The 18,283-nt window shown below is 41.0% G+C and overlaps 1 protein-coding gene across 1 annotated transcript in view; it reads right to left on the reverse strand.

Moving 5' to 3' along the window:
- Nucleotides 1-15,109, reverse strand: part of MLYCD (malonyl-CoA decarboxylase) — a 41,785-nt gene extending 26,676 nt beyond the window's left edge. Inside the window, exon 1 of the mRNA XM_067540178.1 lies at nucleotides 14,475-15,109. Coding sequence (XP_067396279.1) covers nucleotides 14,475-15,026 — 552 coding nt within the window. The 5' untranslated portion in view covers nucleotides 15,027-15,109. The remainder of the gene's footprint in view (nucleotides 1-14,474) is intronic.
- Between the last annotated feature and the right edge of the window lie 3,174 nt (nucleotides 15,110-18,283).

The raw sequence follows: 18,283 nt of genomic DNA on the forward strand, positions 1-18,283 counted from the left end.
GTATGTTACCAATCGCTAATTATTTAGTTATTAAATATGCATATTATGGTTGTATCAAGAGATTTTAATCAGGTCTTCGCTATGCAAAACATTTTATAAACATAATCACTGGCATGGTCCCTGATCCAAATCACTTGCATTTTAAGATGGGAATCAGCTTATGATGGGTATGGGATAAGGAGATGAATCTCATTTTATACAAATATTACTTTATTTTTATTATGTAATTTATTCCATAATATTAGCTTTCCTTAACTACCTATCAGTCACCTGCATGATGGCCTCTGAGCCTAGCAATAAACTGATAGTAGTTTCATGTGTGCACTGGGCTAAAATGGATCTTGGAAAGTGATATAAAAGAGAAGGTAAGCAGTTTTATATATCAGTTCAGGGAGGGGATTACAAACTGGACAAGAAGCACAGCTCTTGAACTCCAGTCTCTTAACTTTAGTATCTGCCATCACAGACCTGAGAACAAGTGTGTGTTTTCACCTAATGGCTCCCAAATTTTCTACTACTATCTACAATCAATTAACAATTAATTTAGCCTGACCACTCCCTTTCACCTCAAAAAGGTTAGATCCTGGTCAAGATGATCCAATTTGAAAGATCCAAGCCACTAACTCATGTAATGCCTATCTTCCCTGATATTTTTGTTTTTATCATTTGCAACATAGATATATGCATTTGGGCAGCAATAGAATGTTAGTAGGAATAGTGGGAACAGACAGACCTCAAAAGCCTTACTTCACACTATTTTTTTTAATAACACTTCAGAACTATACCCTTAGAAATCGTTCAGTTGTAGATTCAATAAATATTTACTTGTCTTTACTCTGATAGACTCTGCAGGAGCTGTACTGGAACTACCAGGAAAAAAAGCAGCAACACTCTGCATTGCTATAAACCAGAACATGTGCAATTTAGAACATAAAGACATTACAAAGGAATTACTTTAGCAATATGTTTAAAACTTTGGTTTTAGCAATATTTGAGCATGACCTTTGTCCCTCTTATGAACACAGATCTCTCCTTGGAGTTTTGTTTGAATACTCCTTTTATTTTCCTTTTAGCTTTTTTCCCCATCTCTCAGCAGCAAGGCTAGATTTAGGTGGATTCAATTATGACCATCCACAGGAAGCACAACAATCTAGTTAGCAATATAACAACAATTTGTAAAATGTGTTACTTTCAATTCCTATAGTTATACCAGATATTCACACAGATGAGAAGTTTCTTCTGAAGTATCAAATTTTTCTTCCCCATCTTCTATTTAATAAAGTACTTTAATACAAGACAGGCCTGACATGGCTGAACTTCTTGCTTCAGAGAAAAAGCTGAAATGCTCAAGAGTAAAATAAGATTGGAAATAACTGTTAAGGGGAAAGAAGAAAAGGGAAAGAAAAGACTGGAGGAACAGCCGCAGAGAAATGGACCCAGACAGTAGCTGCTGAAGATGGGGTTGTGGGTGGAGGGATCTAAAGATGAACACATGTTAAAAACTTCTATCTTTTTTATGGCTATTTATGTTTTAATTTTGCATACAGAACATTTTGGCCTGTTATCTTTCTCCACTGATTTCAATGTGGGTCTAAGCAAGTACATCTGTTTACAATATTAGGGTCTATGCCAGTAAAACCACAACAAGATGACCAAATAAGTCAAACTAAGTGTATCTCCATATACAAATAAACATAGCTAGTGATCCTTAGTTCTGACTAGTTAATAATGAGTTAGTGAATAATGTAAAGTTATTGACAAATTTATAGCTTGCTTATCGCACCTTTGTATGAATTCTGGTCTTGTAACTTCAATCATTCATTATACAACATATGAGCTTTTATTATGACTGGCAAAATACATGTGAGCCTTAAAAGAGAAACTTCTCAAGAAGATCAACAAGGAGAATAAAGATTTAAAAAAAAAAAAAAAAAAAAAAAAAAAAAGCAAGCATTTTTTTTCCTAAAATCTCTTTGTTGCTAAAAGATTCTCTTAGGGTAAGTTATGGACTTTCTATTTCACTTCTATAACTTAGCCCTTACAAAAAACAGTTCTAAGAGAACACTGAGATAAATACAGTCGATCCTTCATTGTGTTTAGTATTAAACTTGGTTTTCAACAATCATTTTTACCAGCACACAAAATACAGTGAACTTAAAAAAACCTATCCTGAAGGTTTATCACTTTTCTGTGGACTAGATCAAAAGATACAGAATTTTAAGGCTGCTGTGGCTCAAAATCCCCATTGCAGCCTTTTCTACAACATGCATCATATCCCATCACTCAAAGATCTCTGGACCTCAGGATAGAAGATGTAAACCCTTGAATGGTATGTGACCACACGCAGAGGTTAATGGAAGTCATCTGCCTAAATCCCATGTAAATCTGAAATTTTTTCAAGTACAGAAGAGTGAAGCAGCAGCATAAGGATATAAAATTTAGCAAAGGGGTTAAAAGCTTTGAAGCAATAATATACTGAATAAAATAATTTTTAAAACTTGTATTAAGTTATAATAATGAATTTTAGCCTCTTTATTTGTTTTCATCTATCTATGTTACAGAAGATTTGCAAACGCAGAATTACTTTCCAAACTGAAATAGTAATTCTTAACACTAACCAAAGAACAGATCTCCTGCAGTGATGTTCTGTGGCTAATTTTTTTTTAACAGTTGTTTACGTTACACTGTACCTATTATTAAAAAGCATCAAACTACTGGCAGCCAGACCACAGACTTTCAGAAACAGGGCATTTTTTATGATTAAGTAGAGCTGAGCCACAGACTTTTAGGATGAATTACTGGTCTATTTATCTTATGTACAAAACAGATAAAAATAATTATCCGGTGCATCCTAGCTCACTAGAAGTTTTTTTATAAAGAAAAAGAAGAAGAAGAAAAAAACTTAATTTCTTGAAACACTTTCCAAAAGTATGTGAAAATTACCTATAATTCCCTCAAAAAAGATAAAAGTAAAAATGTTTTTTAAAGGCTCACATCAAAGGAAAATGCTGTTGACCAAGGTAATTGCTACAAATAATCCAAAATGAAGACATCTTTTATCACAAGAAGCATGTTTTATCCTTTAAAACACCACGCTAGTAAAACTCTGATTTTCCAATTCCAGACTCTGCTTGCAGCCAATCTACACTAATCCACCTAAAGTTATAATTGAATTAGCTCTTCCCAGAGAAACTCCTAGAGCAAAGTTGTTGATAATAATCACAGTAATGGAATTTGCAAGGTAAATCCATCCCCATATCTCCACTTTTTAACCAGAGCTCACTTGCAGACTCAAGCAAGTCTGCCACATTTCCTTTATATAAAAAATCTGCATATTTAAAATCCTCCCACACACAACTTTAATATTTACTAACTTGTTTAAGCCAATGCATAAACTTCTCAGGCTGACATGATCCTATGACAAAGCAGACAGACTGTTCAAGGACCCTAAAACAAAGCACTCATTCATGCCTCAAGGAATAAGTATTATGCCTTCTTTACACTCATAGGCTTTCAAACTACCTCATTTATTGGCATCTTCCATACACGTGCTGAAAAGGAAAGTTATTTGTTTAGTTTTGAAGCATATATTTAACAATACTACCTAAGTCTTGCTATAGATTAAAAAGGCCACATATCCTTTGCCATGTAGAGGAAAGAAGTCAAGTCTGACTTTTTACCGAGGAGTCAAAAATCCAGAAAGTCTACCAGACTTTGCTGACCTTCATTGCCAGATGAAATTCTCTATCTGATTTAGTATCATGTGTCAGAGGTGTCATTTTGCAGCAATGTATTAGAGCAAGTAGTTTTCTGTCAGTTGCCCTAACTGTATCTGTGCCCTAACTGCAGGCCTGTACAAGAGATAAATGTTATGTTAATAAATAAACCTAACATGACTGAGAAACAAATGCACAACGAAGAACAGAAATTACGTAAATGAAGTTTATCTCAAAAGTACATATTTATGTTCTTACTCAAGCACATTCTTTAGAGAAGCACAGCACCCCACTAGCTGAAGCTACTGAATTCCTGCCATTTGGGGGGTGAGGGACAGACTTCCAGAGAACCATTAACGCTATTGTCTGTAGAGTGTGGGATTCCAGAACTGAGGCTATTAAGGTTCCTGTTAAATATCTGCCAAAAATGAGACTTCAGCTAAATACCATTTCCATACAACTAGCAAGTAATGTAATTAACATGATTTTGACAAAAAAATAATGGGAGATTCTCTAGCTTTATCAGTCATTAGGCATACATATATATACACATACATACATATATACAATATGCTTAAGTGAGAAAATAAGAGAGTGACTATACAGGGGCAAATGAGAAATAGAATTATAATAGAACCTCAGAGTTACGAACACCGGAGTTATGAACTGAGCAGTCAACCACACACGTCATTTGGAACCAATCAGGCAACAGCAGAGACAAAAAAAAGCAAATACAACTACTAAAAAAAATAAAGGGAAAGCAGCATTTTTCTTCTGCATGGTAAAATTTCAAAGCTGTATTAAGTCAATGTTCAGTTGACTTTTGAAAAAGCAATCAATTTTTGTTCAGAGTTATGAATATTTCAACCTTCTGAACTACCTCCATTCCTGACGTGCTCGTAACGCTGAGATTCTACTGTAACTCTCATAGGGTCTGAAACTGCAAGAGAATCCTGCTACTAAAGCAGCATATATGGACTAAAAAAAAACAACATACAGAAAACTAAATTTGACACTCAGACTTTTGTAACGGATCAATTATTTTGTTATGAAAAGAAAAAGGTTATTTGTTTTTATTTTTGTTGCAGGGAATAAGGGAAAATCAATTAGGAAAAAGGAATATATTATAAAGTTGTAAGTGCATCATAGTTTGCATTATTTTCATTTATACTCTTCCTGTCTTTAAGAGATAAGCACTGCAGCAACAGAATCTTAGATAATGTTTTCTGATGGCTGGTCATTTAATTAATTTAAATACAGTTTAAATACAATCAAAAAACTTTACTACTTACACTAATTTTATGAATAGCAGGTTTTACTGAGGAGGCCAGGGGTCAGAGGTATGTACCTCACCACTTCCCAGAACATCTGTCTCATCTTCAATAGAAAAGGGATAGAGCGACATTAGAAAGAAGGTGGACCAAAAGGACACCTCCAATTCTGTTAGTAAGAACACATATTGGGAGTTCTGAATATAATCAGAGCCTTTCAAAATTTCTCGGTAACAAACAACACACACACAGAGATCTGAGGAAAAAGAAAACTCTCACGAGCATTAAACTCTTAAGTTATGTCTACACTGCAAAGAAAAACCCTCCATATCAAGTCTCAGGGCTTGTCTTCACTTACCTCGGAGATTCAGTGGCAGTCGACCGGAGTTACGCAAGCTACACAAAAAACTTGCGTAACTCCCGTCGACTTTTCTGCTTCTGTTCTGCATGCCGTCTTCGCTGCACTGCAGCACTTGAGAAGGTGGTCTTAATACGATGATTTCTGGATCGATTGAGCGGATCAGTTGATCCAGAGAAGTCGATCTGACGGCAGCAAAGTTAAGACATAGCCTAAGAGCCCATGTCAAAGCTTGCAGGCTCAAAACAGCAGTGTAGACACTCAAGCTGGAATTTGAGCTCCAAGACCCTCCCCGCTCAGAGCCCAGGCTCCAGCACATACACTAATGTCTGCACTGCTATTTTTAGCCCCACGGCATCAGCAGGACGAGCCCAAGTCAATTGTCCCAGGCTCTGAAACCTGATGCTGTGGGTTTTTCTTTGCAGTATAGACATATCCTTAGGTATCAAGAGTACTGGCTTAGCTCAAGCACAATGTATGAATATAGCCACACCCAGGTCTCATACTGTATATATTCAAAACAAAACTCCCAAACTTCAACTACTCGTGATGAAACCATTTAATAGTTAACACTAAAAAATGCTTATAGACTTAGAAAAAGTCAGTAAAAAAAATTGTCAAAAAAAATTGCCCTCTATTGCTCCAGGGTCATCTTGACTAGACAACACCTTCCTGTTTAAATGCTGACACACCCATGTGTGCCCCGTTGTGATTTCAACTTGTAGAGAGCTTACACACCCAGAGTCACATAACTATTATGTGATTCCGAGTGGATTATCCAAAGGTCCCATCTTGGACTTCCTTCCTGGGGAGAGGAGCAAATCCAGTCCCATCTTAACAGCAGTCACTGGAATGCCAACATTTATGAGCAATCTTCAGCACAAATATAAAGGGGCACTCCCAGAACAAGAGCCAGTACTGCACCAAAGCAAAGGACCTCTGCCAGAGGTGCAAGTACAATCTCAGAAACCTGTCCTTACTATGAGCAGGGCTGGACCAGATTTTTGTCAAAAAGGCCATCACCAAACCCCTTCGATGGGGTCTGAACAGTTCCCTGGCAGTGGAAGGCAGCAAAATGGCCATAGACCCTGACCTGGAGATTTCTCTGGACAGCTGTGATCTCTTCAGCGTGACACGGTGAGGCAACACCAAATATGCCCATTGAGACCTAGGGGAGTAAGCCTGACAATGCTGCAGAGGGGACTCCTTCCAGTAAATATTATGTACTGTATTACAGTTCAGCTAGAGAGAGGGTTCTGAGTACTACCTGAGAGCTGTCATGCTGAGCAGATGTGAGCTATAAGCCTCTCTTTGGTTACTCAGCTTTTATCTCCTCTGCCCTCCTCAAAAGGACATCTGTGCCAAAGACTTCTAAATATAAAAGGATTTATTTCCCTGAAATATCAAATCCCACAATAATCTGCCAAACAGTCTACCTGGCCGGGCACCCTTCACATGTTGCTTGATGCTTTCCCAACCCCAAGATGGCATCACCACATAGGTTTTAAAAAAAATCAACCTCACTGCATGTCAAGCACATCTAATGTAACGTTAGAGACAAAAAGAGAAAATTGAAAATAACTTTGGCTTTTAGCTACCCTTACATTTGATTACATAAATTACCCATTTAAGCTAAAAAGACAGTTCACAATGCACAGATGTTATAGGCATTCATGGCAATTTTTAATCTGACCCTCAGTATTGTTAAGCCCTTGGGTTCAAACCAATTACAGCAAGCTATTTATTTTTCAGTGCACTTTGTGCTCATTTGCAAACGTTATATAAAGAGTTTAAGGCAAAGACAGAAGTCTATTTTGGCACACAATCCAGCTTTCTTGGGGATATCCACATAGGTGATGTTGTCCTTCAACACCGGTATTAGCTGGAGGCAGAGGGAGTAACTATCCTGGTAGATAGTTCTAAAATTAATGGCAATTAAAGTTACAGTTAGATGTACATGTATTGTTTAGCTTTATGCTGATTTATCAAATTATTCCATAGACTTTCAAACCGTGGGAATGATGTAACTTTAGATAGAAAACTTAGACTAACCTCCATTGCCTTTATATCAATTTTTGCTTAAAATATTAAAACCACAGAGCTGTGCAATGTATTCTGTAGGCCTTTTAATTTTTATAATTATTACAATATTTCCTTTTCATCAGCCTTTCAAAAAAAATCTACTTTTTTATATTGTTTTAAACTTCTGTAAGCAATGTTAAAAATCAAATCAAAATACTCCAATACAATTCCAGGGCAAAATTAATTAACACAAAGAAACTAGAAGTACTTTAAATCTTTAGAAGAACATCGTATAAACTTAGAAGAAACCCAAATATTTTAAAGTGTGGAATTTCATGGTTATGTTACTCAAGCTTGTTCAACTTTTGCCAGCCCGACCCTTCCACTTCTCTATTATTAGAAGCTATACATTTCCTTTTCCCCCAGTTTTCATGCCTTTTTTTGCTCCATAATAAGGCCATCACAGAAGCACTGAGGACACAAGGCAGTGGGAACTCTGCTGATACACAAAGACATTTTCAAGTAGCCTTGCTGCTCTTGTCCACATTTATCTATGGTATAACGTAATTTGGTCCATGAATCATGAGTTCAGTTTTTTGTTGTTGTTATTGGTTTGGTGCCTTTTAGATTTTGCTCATTTATCTTCCCGGCTCTGCTTCTACATGTGCTCATTTGGTAAAATAGCCCCTTATTTTATATATTCTTTCCCTTGGGCATTTTACACCAAGGCATTGAACAATAACTACTTTTTCTTTAATGCATCTCTTCAGCATGCAAAGGTTAAGAACAGACAACACCACACTCCATAGAATGTAGACAAAAACAAAATCCAGGCACATTTCTTTTGAAATGAGGGCAGCAATTTCATTTTTTCTTATCTATAGTTCCCAAAACCTGTAAAATACAATACACAAATAGAAATTACCAGATTTTTGTCTACCATGTTTGTGTCCATATTTATTAAAAGTGAAATCAAAATTACAACTAATAAATGGCTGGATAAAGTTTTGGTATGTAGATAGTAAACTCAGTGTCTTTTCTTGCAGAGAACTTTAGCCTTCAGTGGCTTCTAAAGTCAATGAGTTGGCTGCTTCTATAATGTTAACAGCTTCAGTGTGAGAAATCCCCAGGCAACTCTTTTACATCAACTAACAGCTATTTTAGCTATAATGATGTAGTATTTTACAATCCAGCTGTTATCTATAAAAGAACTTTACATCAAAGATTATGAACATCTCCAGCAATTTCATCCACATCCTTCTCCCTATATCTCCTCCCCAAAAACAAAACAAAAACACTACGGTGTGTCCAGATTCTGCTCCTTGAAAAAAAATTTATTTTACAGTCTCTAATCATCTCAACTAAAGAAGAAAACTGTCTTCCCTTGATTACACTAAGGTCAAGATTAATCAAATCTGTGAGAAAGTGTTCAGAGAAAAAGTTACTAGGAAATATATTTTACTCTAGGTCTTAGCAGCCAATTATAAATGTAATCATCAGGAAAATAATCTAACCTTTAGCAGAAACTAACAGGAAGTGCACTTGTTTGCAGCCCAATATACAAAATGACAACTGCAAAGCTATATTAAGTAATATTTTATTATGGACTAGAGCTAAGCTTCGATTTGCATCAAATAACTTGATCAGATTTTCACCTTTTTTCTGTTTATGAACTGTTCGCCAGCAGTTTATGAAGGTCTTCAGTGAATTATTATTATTAGTCTTTGCAAACAGTTTGGAAATATGTAAGTCTTTAGTAATTTGCTATTTTTCCAGTAACATTACTATGAAGTCTACAAGACAGCCTGGACATATCAAATTCTGGGAGCGGTAAATCAGGTAATTTATTCTTCAGAAAGAGAAATGCTTGGCACAGAGAAAGTGTGGAGAGGGTTCTGAACGGCCTCAAGAAACAGAATCTCAACCTTGCATTCCTTGCATTACAGGAGTCCATTAAGAAATTAACGATTTTATGGGGCATAGGCAAAATTCTTCATTTTAAGTTAGAGACAGATTGTATATGGTTATAACAGGAATGTGGGAAGAAGGGGAAACAGGAAAGAAAAAAATTACACCCTCTCATGTTATGGCTGTTAGGGTTAAACAGCAACTAAAACATCTCATATAAGTTTCTGTTACTTGGCCCTGATTTCCATGATTTTCAGAATACCTGCTTCACTCAAAACAACCTGCTTATTGAGACATTGGTGTTAGTACTATTTTCAGAAACAGAGTTCTTCCACTGTCTACATGACTGACTTTTATTTTGACCACTGATGTCTGAGTCTTTAAAGTGATGACACCTCCAAGGTCTTTAATGGAAGGAAACTCTAGGGCACATCACTTGGAAGAAAAATTCCCAGATTCAAAAACAGATTTCCCTTCTTTTTTTGTGTGTGTACACCCAGAGAGGGAAAGAGCTATATAGTTTCCACTACCATAGTCTACAGCTGAACTTTTGTTGGAAGATATGTCTAAATAGAAATTCTGCAACAGGATCAGAAGTATCTATCATCTTCTATGAGTCCACCAGGAAGACATTTACTGTTTCTTAACAACTAATCACTGAAGAGCCTAGTCATTTTCTCTGGGCTGTTAGTCTTGATTCCACTAACTTTTTAACCTTAGGATACTAACCTTGAATACAAATTCCTCCATATTTGTAGGGTGTTCTTTTCTTTATACAATCCTCTAGTCTATTTGGGGTGTATACACAATGCATTGTTCAATGTTTATGTTCAGATTCTCTGTTTTTTCCTCAATGAAAATTGGGACTATTCTACTCAGTTTCTTAGATTTTGTTTGCTATAAATAAAAGACAGCCTTTTGAACTAAAGCTGCCTTGATAAGGCTCATGACAACTATACCCCCCCTTAGAAAAAAATTCAAGATCAGCACTGTGAATTCTGTATAAAAAGAGGTAGTCCAGTCACATCAGGGCCTAGCATCTATCAGCCAATAACAATATTTAAGAGTGGGATACAGCCAGGCACATAACATCTGGGTAGTGTGTCATTACAGAACTGAAACAAATGAGGTGAACACAGATGGTTACTTACCTCTCTGTATCTTAATGATTTTTCTCTCAATGCTTTACAAAAATAGTATAAGTTATGCAAACACTTCTATTTAATTCAGTTTTTACCATCAATAGGCTAAACTGGTATGGTTTAAGAACTGGACCAACTGAGTCCATTAGATATCCATTACACTGAAGATGTAAATACTCAGGTGTAACTATAGAATTATATCTACTATATTAATGACTCAATAACAATTCAATTATGGTAGAAAAATGATCACTGGACGGTTTGCATCCTTCGATTTCAAAAAATACCGGTAAAGATTTTGACGGAGACTTGGTCACATATTTAGTTCTAGTATTGCAGAATGCAGCTACCAGCCTGATCTTAAGTTACGAGAAGACTCTTCTGGACCCTTTTCTACAGTCTAGGAAGATAACAAGGGGCAATCTGGTTGTTCTTTGAATCATATGCAGGAGTATGATCTCTGGTTGCTGAACCATCCCAGCGTTGTATGCAGTACTAGGAATGAAGAATTGCTCTCAATAAACTCAAATGCAGTATATATTTTTAAAGGTAGAAGCCATATGTTCTGCCTGACTGATTCCACTAATTTCACATTCTCCTACACTTACTCTTTGAGAACCATGCATGCTTACTACCTACATTTAAAAAAAAATGGGGGTAAGTGGTGTTGGGGTTTTTTTATGTGACCTGGATGGAGCAGTAACCATTAGGAAGTGGTTGCAGTTACATTTTGGACAGGAGGGTATGTGGGCCAGACTTCCAGCAGATGCCGTTCTTTTGCCCTTCCTCCACAACTGCAAGTTATTCAAAAACTTCAGTGGTTGCTCTCTAAGACATTAGATTAACTACAATGTTAAGAGAGTCTCAATGCGGATAGCTTCTGACAGATCCAGGAAAACGCTTGCCTATATTCAGGCAACAAAATTTTCTAGTCTAATTACAAACCCAGGATGTTTCAGGTCCCAGAGAACCACAATTCCATTCACGTGAAGAAAAAGAGATACTGAAAATAAGCAGCTCACATATGTTCTTTACATGTTAATTAATGCTTGAAACAAGTTCAATGTAAATTTACAAAAAGAACTTTGTCCAGTGTTACTAACCACAAAATTGAATGCTGTTCTGCATGCTTTGTTTTGATGTCCACAAAATACTCAAATATAGATATGGAAAATACACTTTGATTTTTAGTTTATAATTTCTCTTTTCCTTGTTAACCACATTCTATCATAGAAACAAAAATTCTGAATATTTTATTTGTCTAAAAAAAATGTTTAATCTTTTGATAGTGCAGTCACTCAAAGGACAAAAACTACACAGGGGCCAATTGCAAGGTCAGTTATGTTACAAGTACTATTTCATAACACCATATTCTTTCCACATGCTTTTATTTCAGAAGATGGAATGTCAAATTGCACATTTCAGAATGTAGTTCTGTTGCCATACTCCATAACTGATTACAAAAGGCAAAAATGCATCTTGTAAAAATTTCCAAGAAAGCTCTCTGGTTTTTTTCCCCAACAAGGCTTGTGATCAAAATCAAGTCAAAATAATTTCAGCTTTAACAAAGATACCATCATAGGCTGAATCTTCTCTATTGAACTGAAGGAAATAATGCACAATATGATGATGCTAAAGTCGTTTTCCTGAAAAAAGGCTGCCAATAATAACCTAGAAATAGTAGGGATGTACCCCATCCATTTAAAAGAGAACAAAAACACATCATAGAAAGAGACTTGCTAAATATCCTCTGGTCTCCTGTTATCTGATGTAGCAATTCATTAAGTTATCAACCAAGTTGGGGTTGGGAGGGGGGGGGGGGCTGCAAAAATAAAAAATTACAGTGCTGGCACATGAAATAAGATTCCATTAATCAACGGGCCAGCTGTTTGGACATAAGGCCCCAACTGGAAACAGTGGAGCCATGAACTGCAGAAAAAATAAATGCTCTTATAAAGACTGCATAAAATTCACTGGAAAAAGGAGTTTGCCAGTCCTGCAGGGAGTCAAGGAAACATGCATTTCATTAGTTTCATACTGAGCAAACAGGAGTTGCAGAATTGCAAACAAAAGCCAGCAGTTACCACACTATCTTTAAAATAATTTCAAGCATTAAAATAGTCTTTAAAAGAATGAACTAAGGGAGCAGTCGGATTGGCTGATGAGAATACAGTGACACATGTTGACAAGGGCCAGAAACAAATCAGCCAAAACATTAAAGTGGTTGTTTTAAAATTGCAACACTATCCAAATGAGCTGAAACGTATATATGTTAGAGGATTTCAAACAAATTCCTCACAAACATCCCAGACATGTACATTACCCAGAACTGCATATACTGCCATGCATTTATTGCTCAAATTCACACACCTTGCCCAGCTCATCACTTCATTAGTTAAGAACCGTCATAAAACAATAAGATAGACCACTGACTTAAAAAAAATTTTTTTAAACAACTCTCAACACTCAATCTCACTCAGCTACTGCCATCCCTTTATTCTTTCTTTTCTGGAGAAGACTAAGAAGTTTGTAGAGAGGCAACTCTGAAAATATACGGAATCGTTGGATTTCCTTAACATTTAATAGGTGCATCTTACATAAAAGAAATAAAACAAATTTCAGATCTGGTCCCTGCACTATCCAAGTAAGATTGAGGCTTTCGTTTAATCTAGACAGGGAGACACAGATAACACCTATCTATAGTAGTTTCTTAAGGTATGTCTATGCTGGAAGCATGACTCCCACAAGGTAAACAGACACACTCCAGCTCTGCTTGAGAGAGCACACTAAAAATAGCAGCATGCACATTGCTGCAGGAGCGACAGCTTGGGCTAGCCACCTGAGCTCAGACCTAGGCATTTGCGCTGGCCAGCCACGATGACACCTTCTCCCAACATCTTGCATCATTAGCACTGCTACATCATCTTCCTGCATGACATCAGCCATGTGGGTATACCCACTCTACACAGCATTTTGGAGAGAGCCTTTGAGCCCAAATCAACATACATGGACTAATGGGGTTCACACTAGTGCTCTACAAATAGCTCTCTAGACAGTGCTTTGAAGTTGTGGCTCCAGTTCTAAAGCCCACACCATTCCCTAAGCTTCAGGGCCCAAGCCACAACTCAAGTCTGTCTATACAGCTATTTTTAGAGCACCAGTGTAAGCTCCACTAATACAAACGTGTCAAACCGAGCTGGCAGGCTTTCTCCAAAATGCTGTGTAGACAAACCCTGTGTGTCACACCAATGTAGCTAAAATACCTCCTTGGCATCACAGTACATCCACCTCACCAGTTACGTCATATCAAGCCAACTTCTTCCACCTGCCACAATACAATTTCTCACGAATGTTACAGGATGCCCTGCTACATCATATTATTTTCCACACATGCAGTGCCTTGTGCCAATGGCTCCCCTTCCTCCTGGCCCATCCAACTGCTGGCAGAGCCATAATAGTCCCCATCTGCACCCTACATCAGGGAGAGCTAGATGTTCCCTATTCCATGCCCATTGGACCTCAGTGGTGTATCATCTCCACCACAGCATGCTGAGTACCCCAGGTGTCACAGAATCATCGACAATTAGGATTGGAAGGGACCTCAGGTCATCTAGTCCAACCCCCTGCTCAAAGCAGGGCCAACCCCAACTAAATCATCCCAGACAGGTCTTTGTCACCCTTAGGGTGACCAGATGTCCAATTTGATAGGGAGGCCAGTCCTGATATTCAGGGCTTTTTCTTATATAGGCACCTATTAGCCCCCCACCCCGTCCCAATTTTTCACACTTGCTATCGGGTCACCCTAGTCACACCATTACCATCATTATTTGTACTGCAAGGACACCTATGCGGGCCCTACGCGAGATATTTGGGGCCCAGGTACATCACGTTCACTGGGGCCCACCCTCTCGCATTTCACTCTGTTTACACAGACATCGCTGCCACTTTGGAGGGGAGGGAGCTGATCTATGGGTCCCCCCTCTTATCAGCCCCACCCCCCGAACTCCAGATTCACTGCCCCCCACTCTCCCCGCACCACCCGTGGGCCCCCTCTCACCCTGATGTGCGGCCCCTCGGCATGCCGCGCCGCCAGCGCCTCCACCAGGTCACCCCTAAGCTCCACCAAGAAGCGGAGCCCGCCCTCCAGCCGGCCCAGGTGCTGGAAGAGTCCCCGGTACCGGGGGCTGAGGTAGTAGCGGAGCCGGTCCTCGGCCTGGAGCAGGGCGCCTGGCTCCCTCTGCTGCTCGCGGGCCTGTAGCACCTTGGCGCTGAACTCGGCCACCCGGCCGTGGTCCACCCCGAAGTCCCGGGCCAGGCGGGCCAGCAGCTCCGCCCGCCGGGGCCCAGGCTCCAGAGCCCTGTAGGACCGCATGAACTCCACGCTGCGGAGCTCGGCCGGGGGCGGCGCCTTCTCCCGGGTCTCGTAGGGGGGCAGCGGGGGCACGGAGCGGCTCAGCAGCTCCTCCATGGCCAGGGTCGGCGCCGCGGCGGGGCCTGGGCCCGCGCAGGCTCCCGTCGCTATGGAGACGCTGCTAGGCCGCCACAGCAGGACCCAGGGCCGACCAAGAAGGTGCGTCGAAGCCACAAAAGGGCCCAGCCGGCGGCTCATGCTGGCGAGGGGGAGAGAGGGAGAGGACCCCGCGGCCCAGGCTCCTCCGCGCCACGGCAGCAGCCAGGACCAGGCCACGACGTTTTCAGGTGGGCAGCCAAACAAAGAGGCTGATTGGCTGGCCCTGCAGATTGCTGGCGGCGACAGCCAACCAGAGGGGGGGAAGTGGGCGGGGCGTGGGCGTGCGGCCGTGTCTGGGTCTGGCCGCCATTTTGAGTGTGGTCGGGAGACAGCGAGACTGAGCGGCGGCGGCGGCGGGGCGCGCCTCTTACGGGGCGAGGAAGCAAGGGCTGCGCTGCGCGCTCTCTGCCCCTAACCCACTTGCGCCTCTCTCCCCTTCAGGGCCCCCCCTGCTCGCTGCCTCCTTCCACTCTCCAGCCCCTCCGGCTCGCCCTGGTGCCTGGCGGTGCTTCCAACCCATCTCACTCACCCCTTGTGGTGCTTCGCTCCCACCCGCTCGCCTCCCTTCCCGGCAGGCTCCCCCTGGTCGCGCTCCGGACCAGGTAGCCCCCGTCTCATTCCCTTCCCCACCTTACCTCTTGGTCTAGTCCTGCGCTGCTGCTTCGGCCAGCGCCCCAGGGAGTGTCTACACTACAAGCGTGGCTCCCCTTCCACCCCCTCCACTGTGGTGCAGACAACTGAACGCGTCGTCTTTCCTTGCTGTAGTAAATCTACCCCCATGCAGAGGCCGTAGCTAGCCGTGTCTGCGTTGGGCCTTAGGTCAGTTTAAGTACATCTCACGGGGGGAGTGAATTTTTCACAGCTTTGAGGGACATGGCTAGGTTGACCTGTTTTCCCTCTAGACCGAGTCTGAGACAAGACATGGGCCACACCCACAAGTCAACAAACTTGGGCTCTGTCATATCATCAGCATCGGTTCGCCTGGACAGCAGAGGTCCATTGCAACAATTCCCTATGGTCTCTACCAACGGCTTCGTTCCATTGGTGTCGGATGCTAGCGGATGAGCCATCGCCAATTTGTTGCAACCAAGTTAGCCACAGGAGGCTGAGTGGTCTCTTCCAGTTTAGGGGTGGCTGCTGACCAGAGCGTATGTTGAGGGTGCACTTAATCACTTTGTGGGCTGCGACAGAGCCATCCATGCAAGCCCCATGTCCAAATACTGAGGACCAACGACAGCAGATGATGTCTCCAGAACTCAACTCCCCAGCATCAAAGACAACTTCGCTGTTTCTGACAAAATTGAACCAGTTTATGCATAATAGTTGCCTTTGACTGCGCATGTGGAATGCCTCCAGACGTTGGATATCATCTTTTGAGTCCAGGTTTCACAACTGTACAGAAGAATGGGCAAGATACATGACTTGTAAAGCCAGACTTTGGTGCCATCAGATTGTTTTTGCTGGCGCCAAGCCTTCTGGAAGTATTGCATTGCAGAAGCCGCAAGGCCTATCCTCCGCATGATGTCGGGCTGGCATCGTCCACTTGGAGACTGCTTGCAACCCAAGTAAATGAATTCTTCAACAGCGTCAACTGTGTTTTCATTTACTATTATGCCAGGCATACCATTACCAACACCCACATATTGAATATTGATCTTTGCCCAGGATATCCGTAGGCCAAGTGCTGCAGACTCCTGTTGGAAGCTTGCAAGTGATGACTGAAAGTTCGAGGTAAGTTCATCCAATAAGGCGACATCATCGATGTAGTCCAAGTCCGAAAGATGTCCTGCAACTATCTGGATGCCATTGTGTTGCACAACTCGTTCTAAGATCCAGTCAATTGATCGACAGAACCATGCTGGTGCAAATATGCATCCTTGATGAACACCTGAGGTGGTGCTGAACCATTCAGTATAGCATCTTCCGATCCTTATCCTAGCTCTAGTTCCGGTGTGGAGGATCCTTTATGAGGTTGAAGGTGAGTGATGGAACTCCTATCCCTCTCAATGCCTTCCACAATGCATTTCAGTCTACAGGGTCAAATGCTGCCTTCAGCTCTATGTAAGCAACATGAAGTGGCTGATTTAACTTTCTGTGCAGCTCGGACAGCAGTCTTAATGTCAGTATTGCATCTGTTGTTGACCAACCAATGTGAACCCAGACTCTTCAGGGCAGTGTTTGGCTCTTTCATACCAGAGGGAGAACTGAATACCACTAGACCAGGTCTCTCCACCAAGAATAGTTCCATGACCACCTCTTACATTGGAATCTGAGTCCTCTCAGTGCTTCAGTAGTATGTGGGGACAGAGACTCTCTCGCAGTTAGCTAGGTCCCAAACCATATATTATTGAATTCATCAGGCACAAGAGACCGACTTCACAGATCCCTCTGCAGAATCAAGTTCTAAGAGCCCAATCCTGCAAGTGCTATATCTGTGGAACCCCCATTGAAATTGGAATACTCTGTAGCACAAATTATGTCCCTGAACCTGCAAATTCTTATAGTTGGTCGTAAAATCATAGAAGATTAGGGTTGGAAGGGACCTCAGGAGGTCATTTAGGCCAACCCCCTGCTCAAAGCAGGATCAACCCCAACTAAATCGTCCCAGCAAGCCAGGTCTTAAAAACCTCAAAGGATGGAGCCATAGGTAAGCCATTCAAATGCTTCACCACCCTCCTAGTGAAAACGTTTTTCCTAACATCCAACCTAGACCTCCTCTACTGCAACCTGAGACCATTGCTCTTTGTTCAGTCATCTACTACCACTGAGAACAGCCTAGCTCCATCCTCCCTGGAACAGCCCTTTAGGTAGTTGAAGGGCACAATCAAATCCCTCCTCTCATTCTTCTCTTCTCCAGACTAAACAAGCCCAGTTCCCTCAGCCTTTCCTCATAAATCACGTGCCCCAGCCCTCTAATCATTTTTGTTGCTCTCTGCTGGACTCTCTCCAATTTGTCCACATCCTTTCTTTAGTGGGGGCCCAAAACTGGACTACAATACTCCAAATGTGGCTTCACTAGTGCCAAATACAGGGGAATAAACACTTCCCTTGATCTGCTGGCAATGCTTCTACTAATGCAGACCAATATGCTGTTAGCCTTCTTGGCAACAAGGGCAAGGGCACGCTGTTGACTCATATCCAGCTTCTTGTCCACGGTAAACCTCTATGCCATTTATTTGTTGAGTTCAGGAGGACTACTTCAGAGTAAAGTTAAGCATGTACTTAGTGTTTGCAGTGTCTTTGGGCCAAATATTAATCCAATATAAATTAGTTACTAGCATCACTGGGAACAGGATTAGGCCCCATAGATCTGAGTGTCCTTGACTCCGATGTACATCAGTAGAAGTTGAGGACGC

This window comes from Emydura macquarii, unplaced genomic scaffold (assembly GCF_026122565.2).
Source record: "Emydura macquarii macquarii isolate MOO-44397 ecotype Brisbane River unplaced genomic scaffold, CSIRO-AGI_Emac_v2 contig_561, whole genome shotgun sequence".
Taxonomy (NCBI): domain Eukaryota; kingdom Metazoa; phylum Chordata; order Testudines; family Chelidae; genus Emydura; species Emydura macquarii.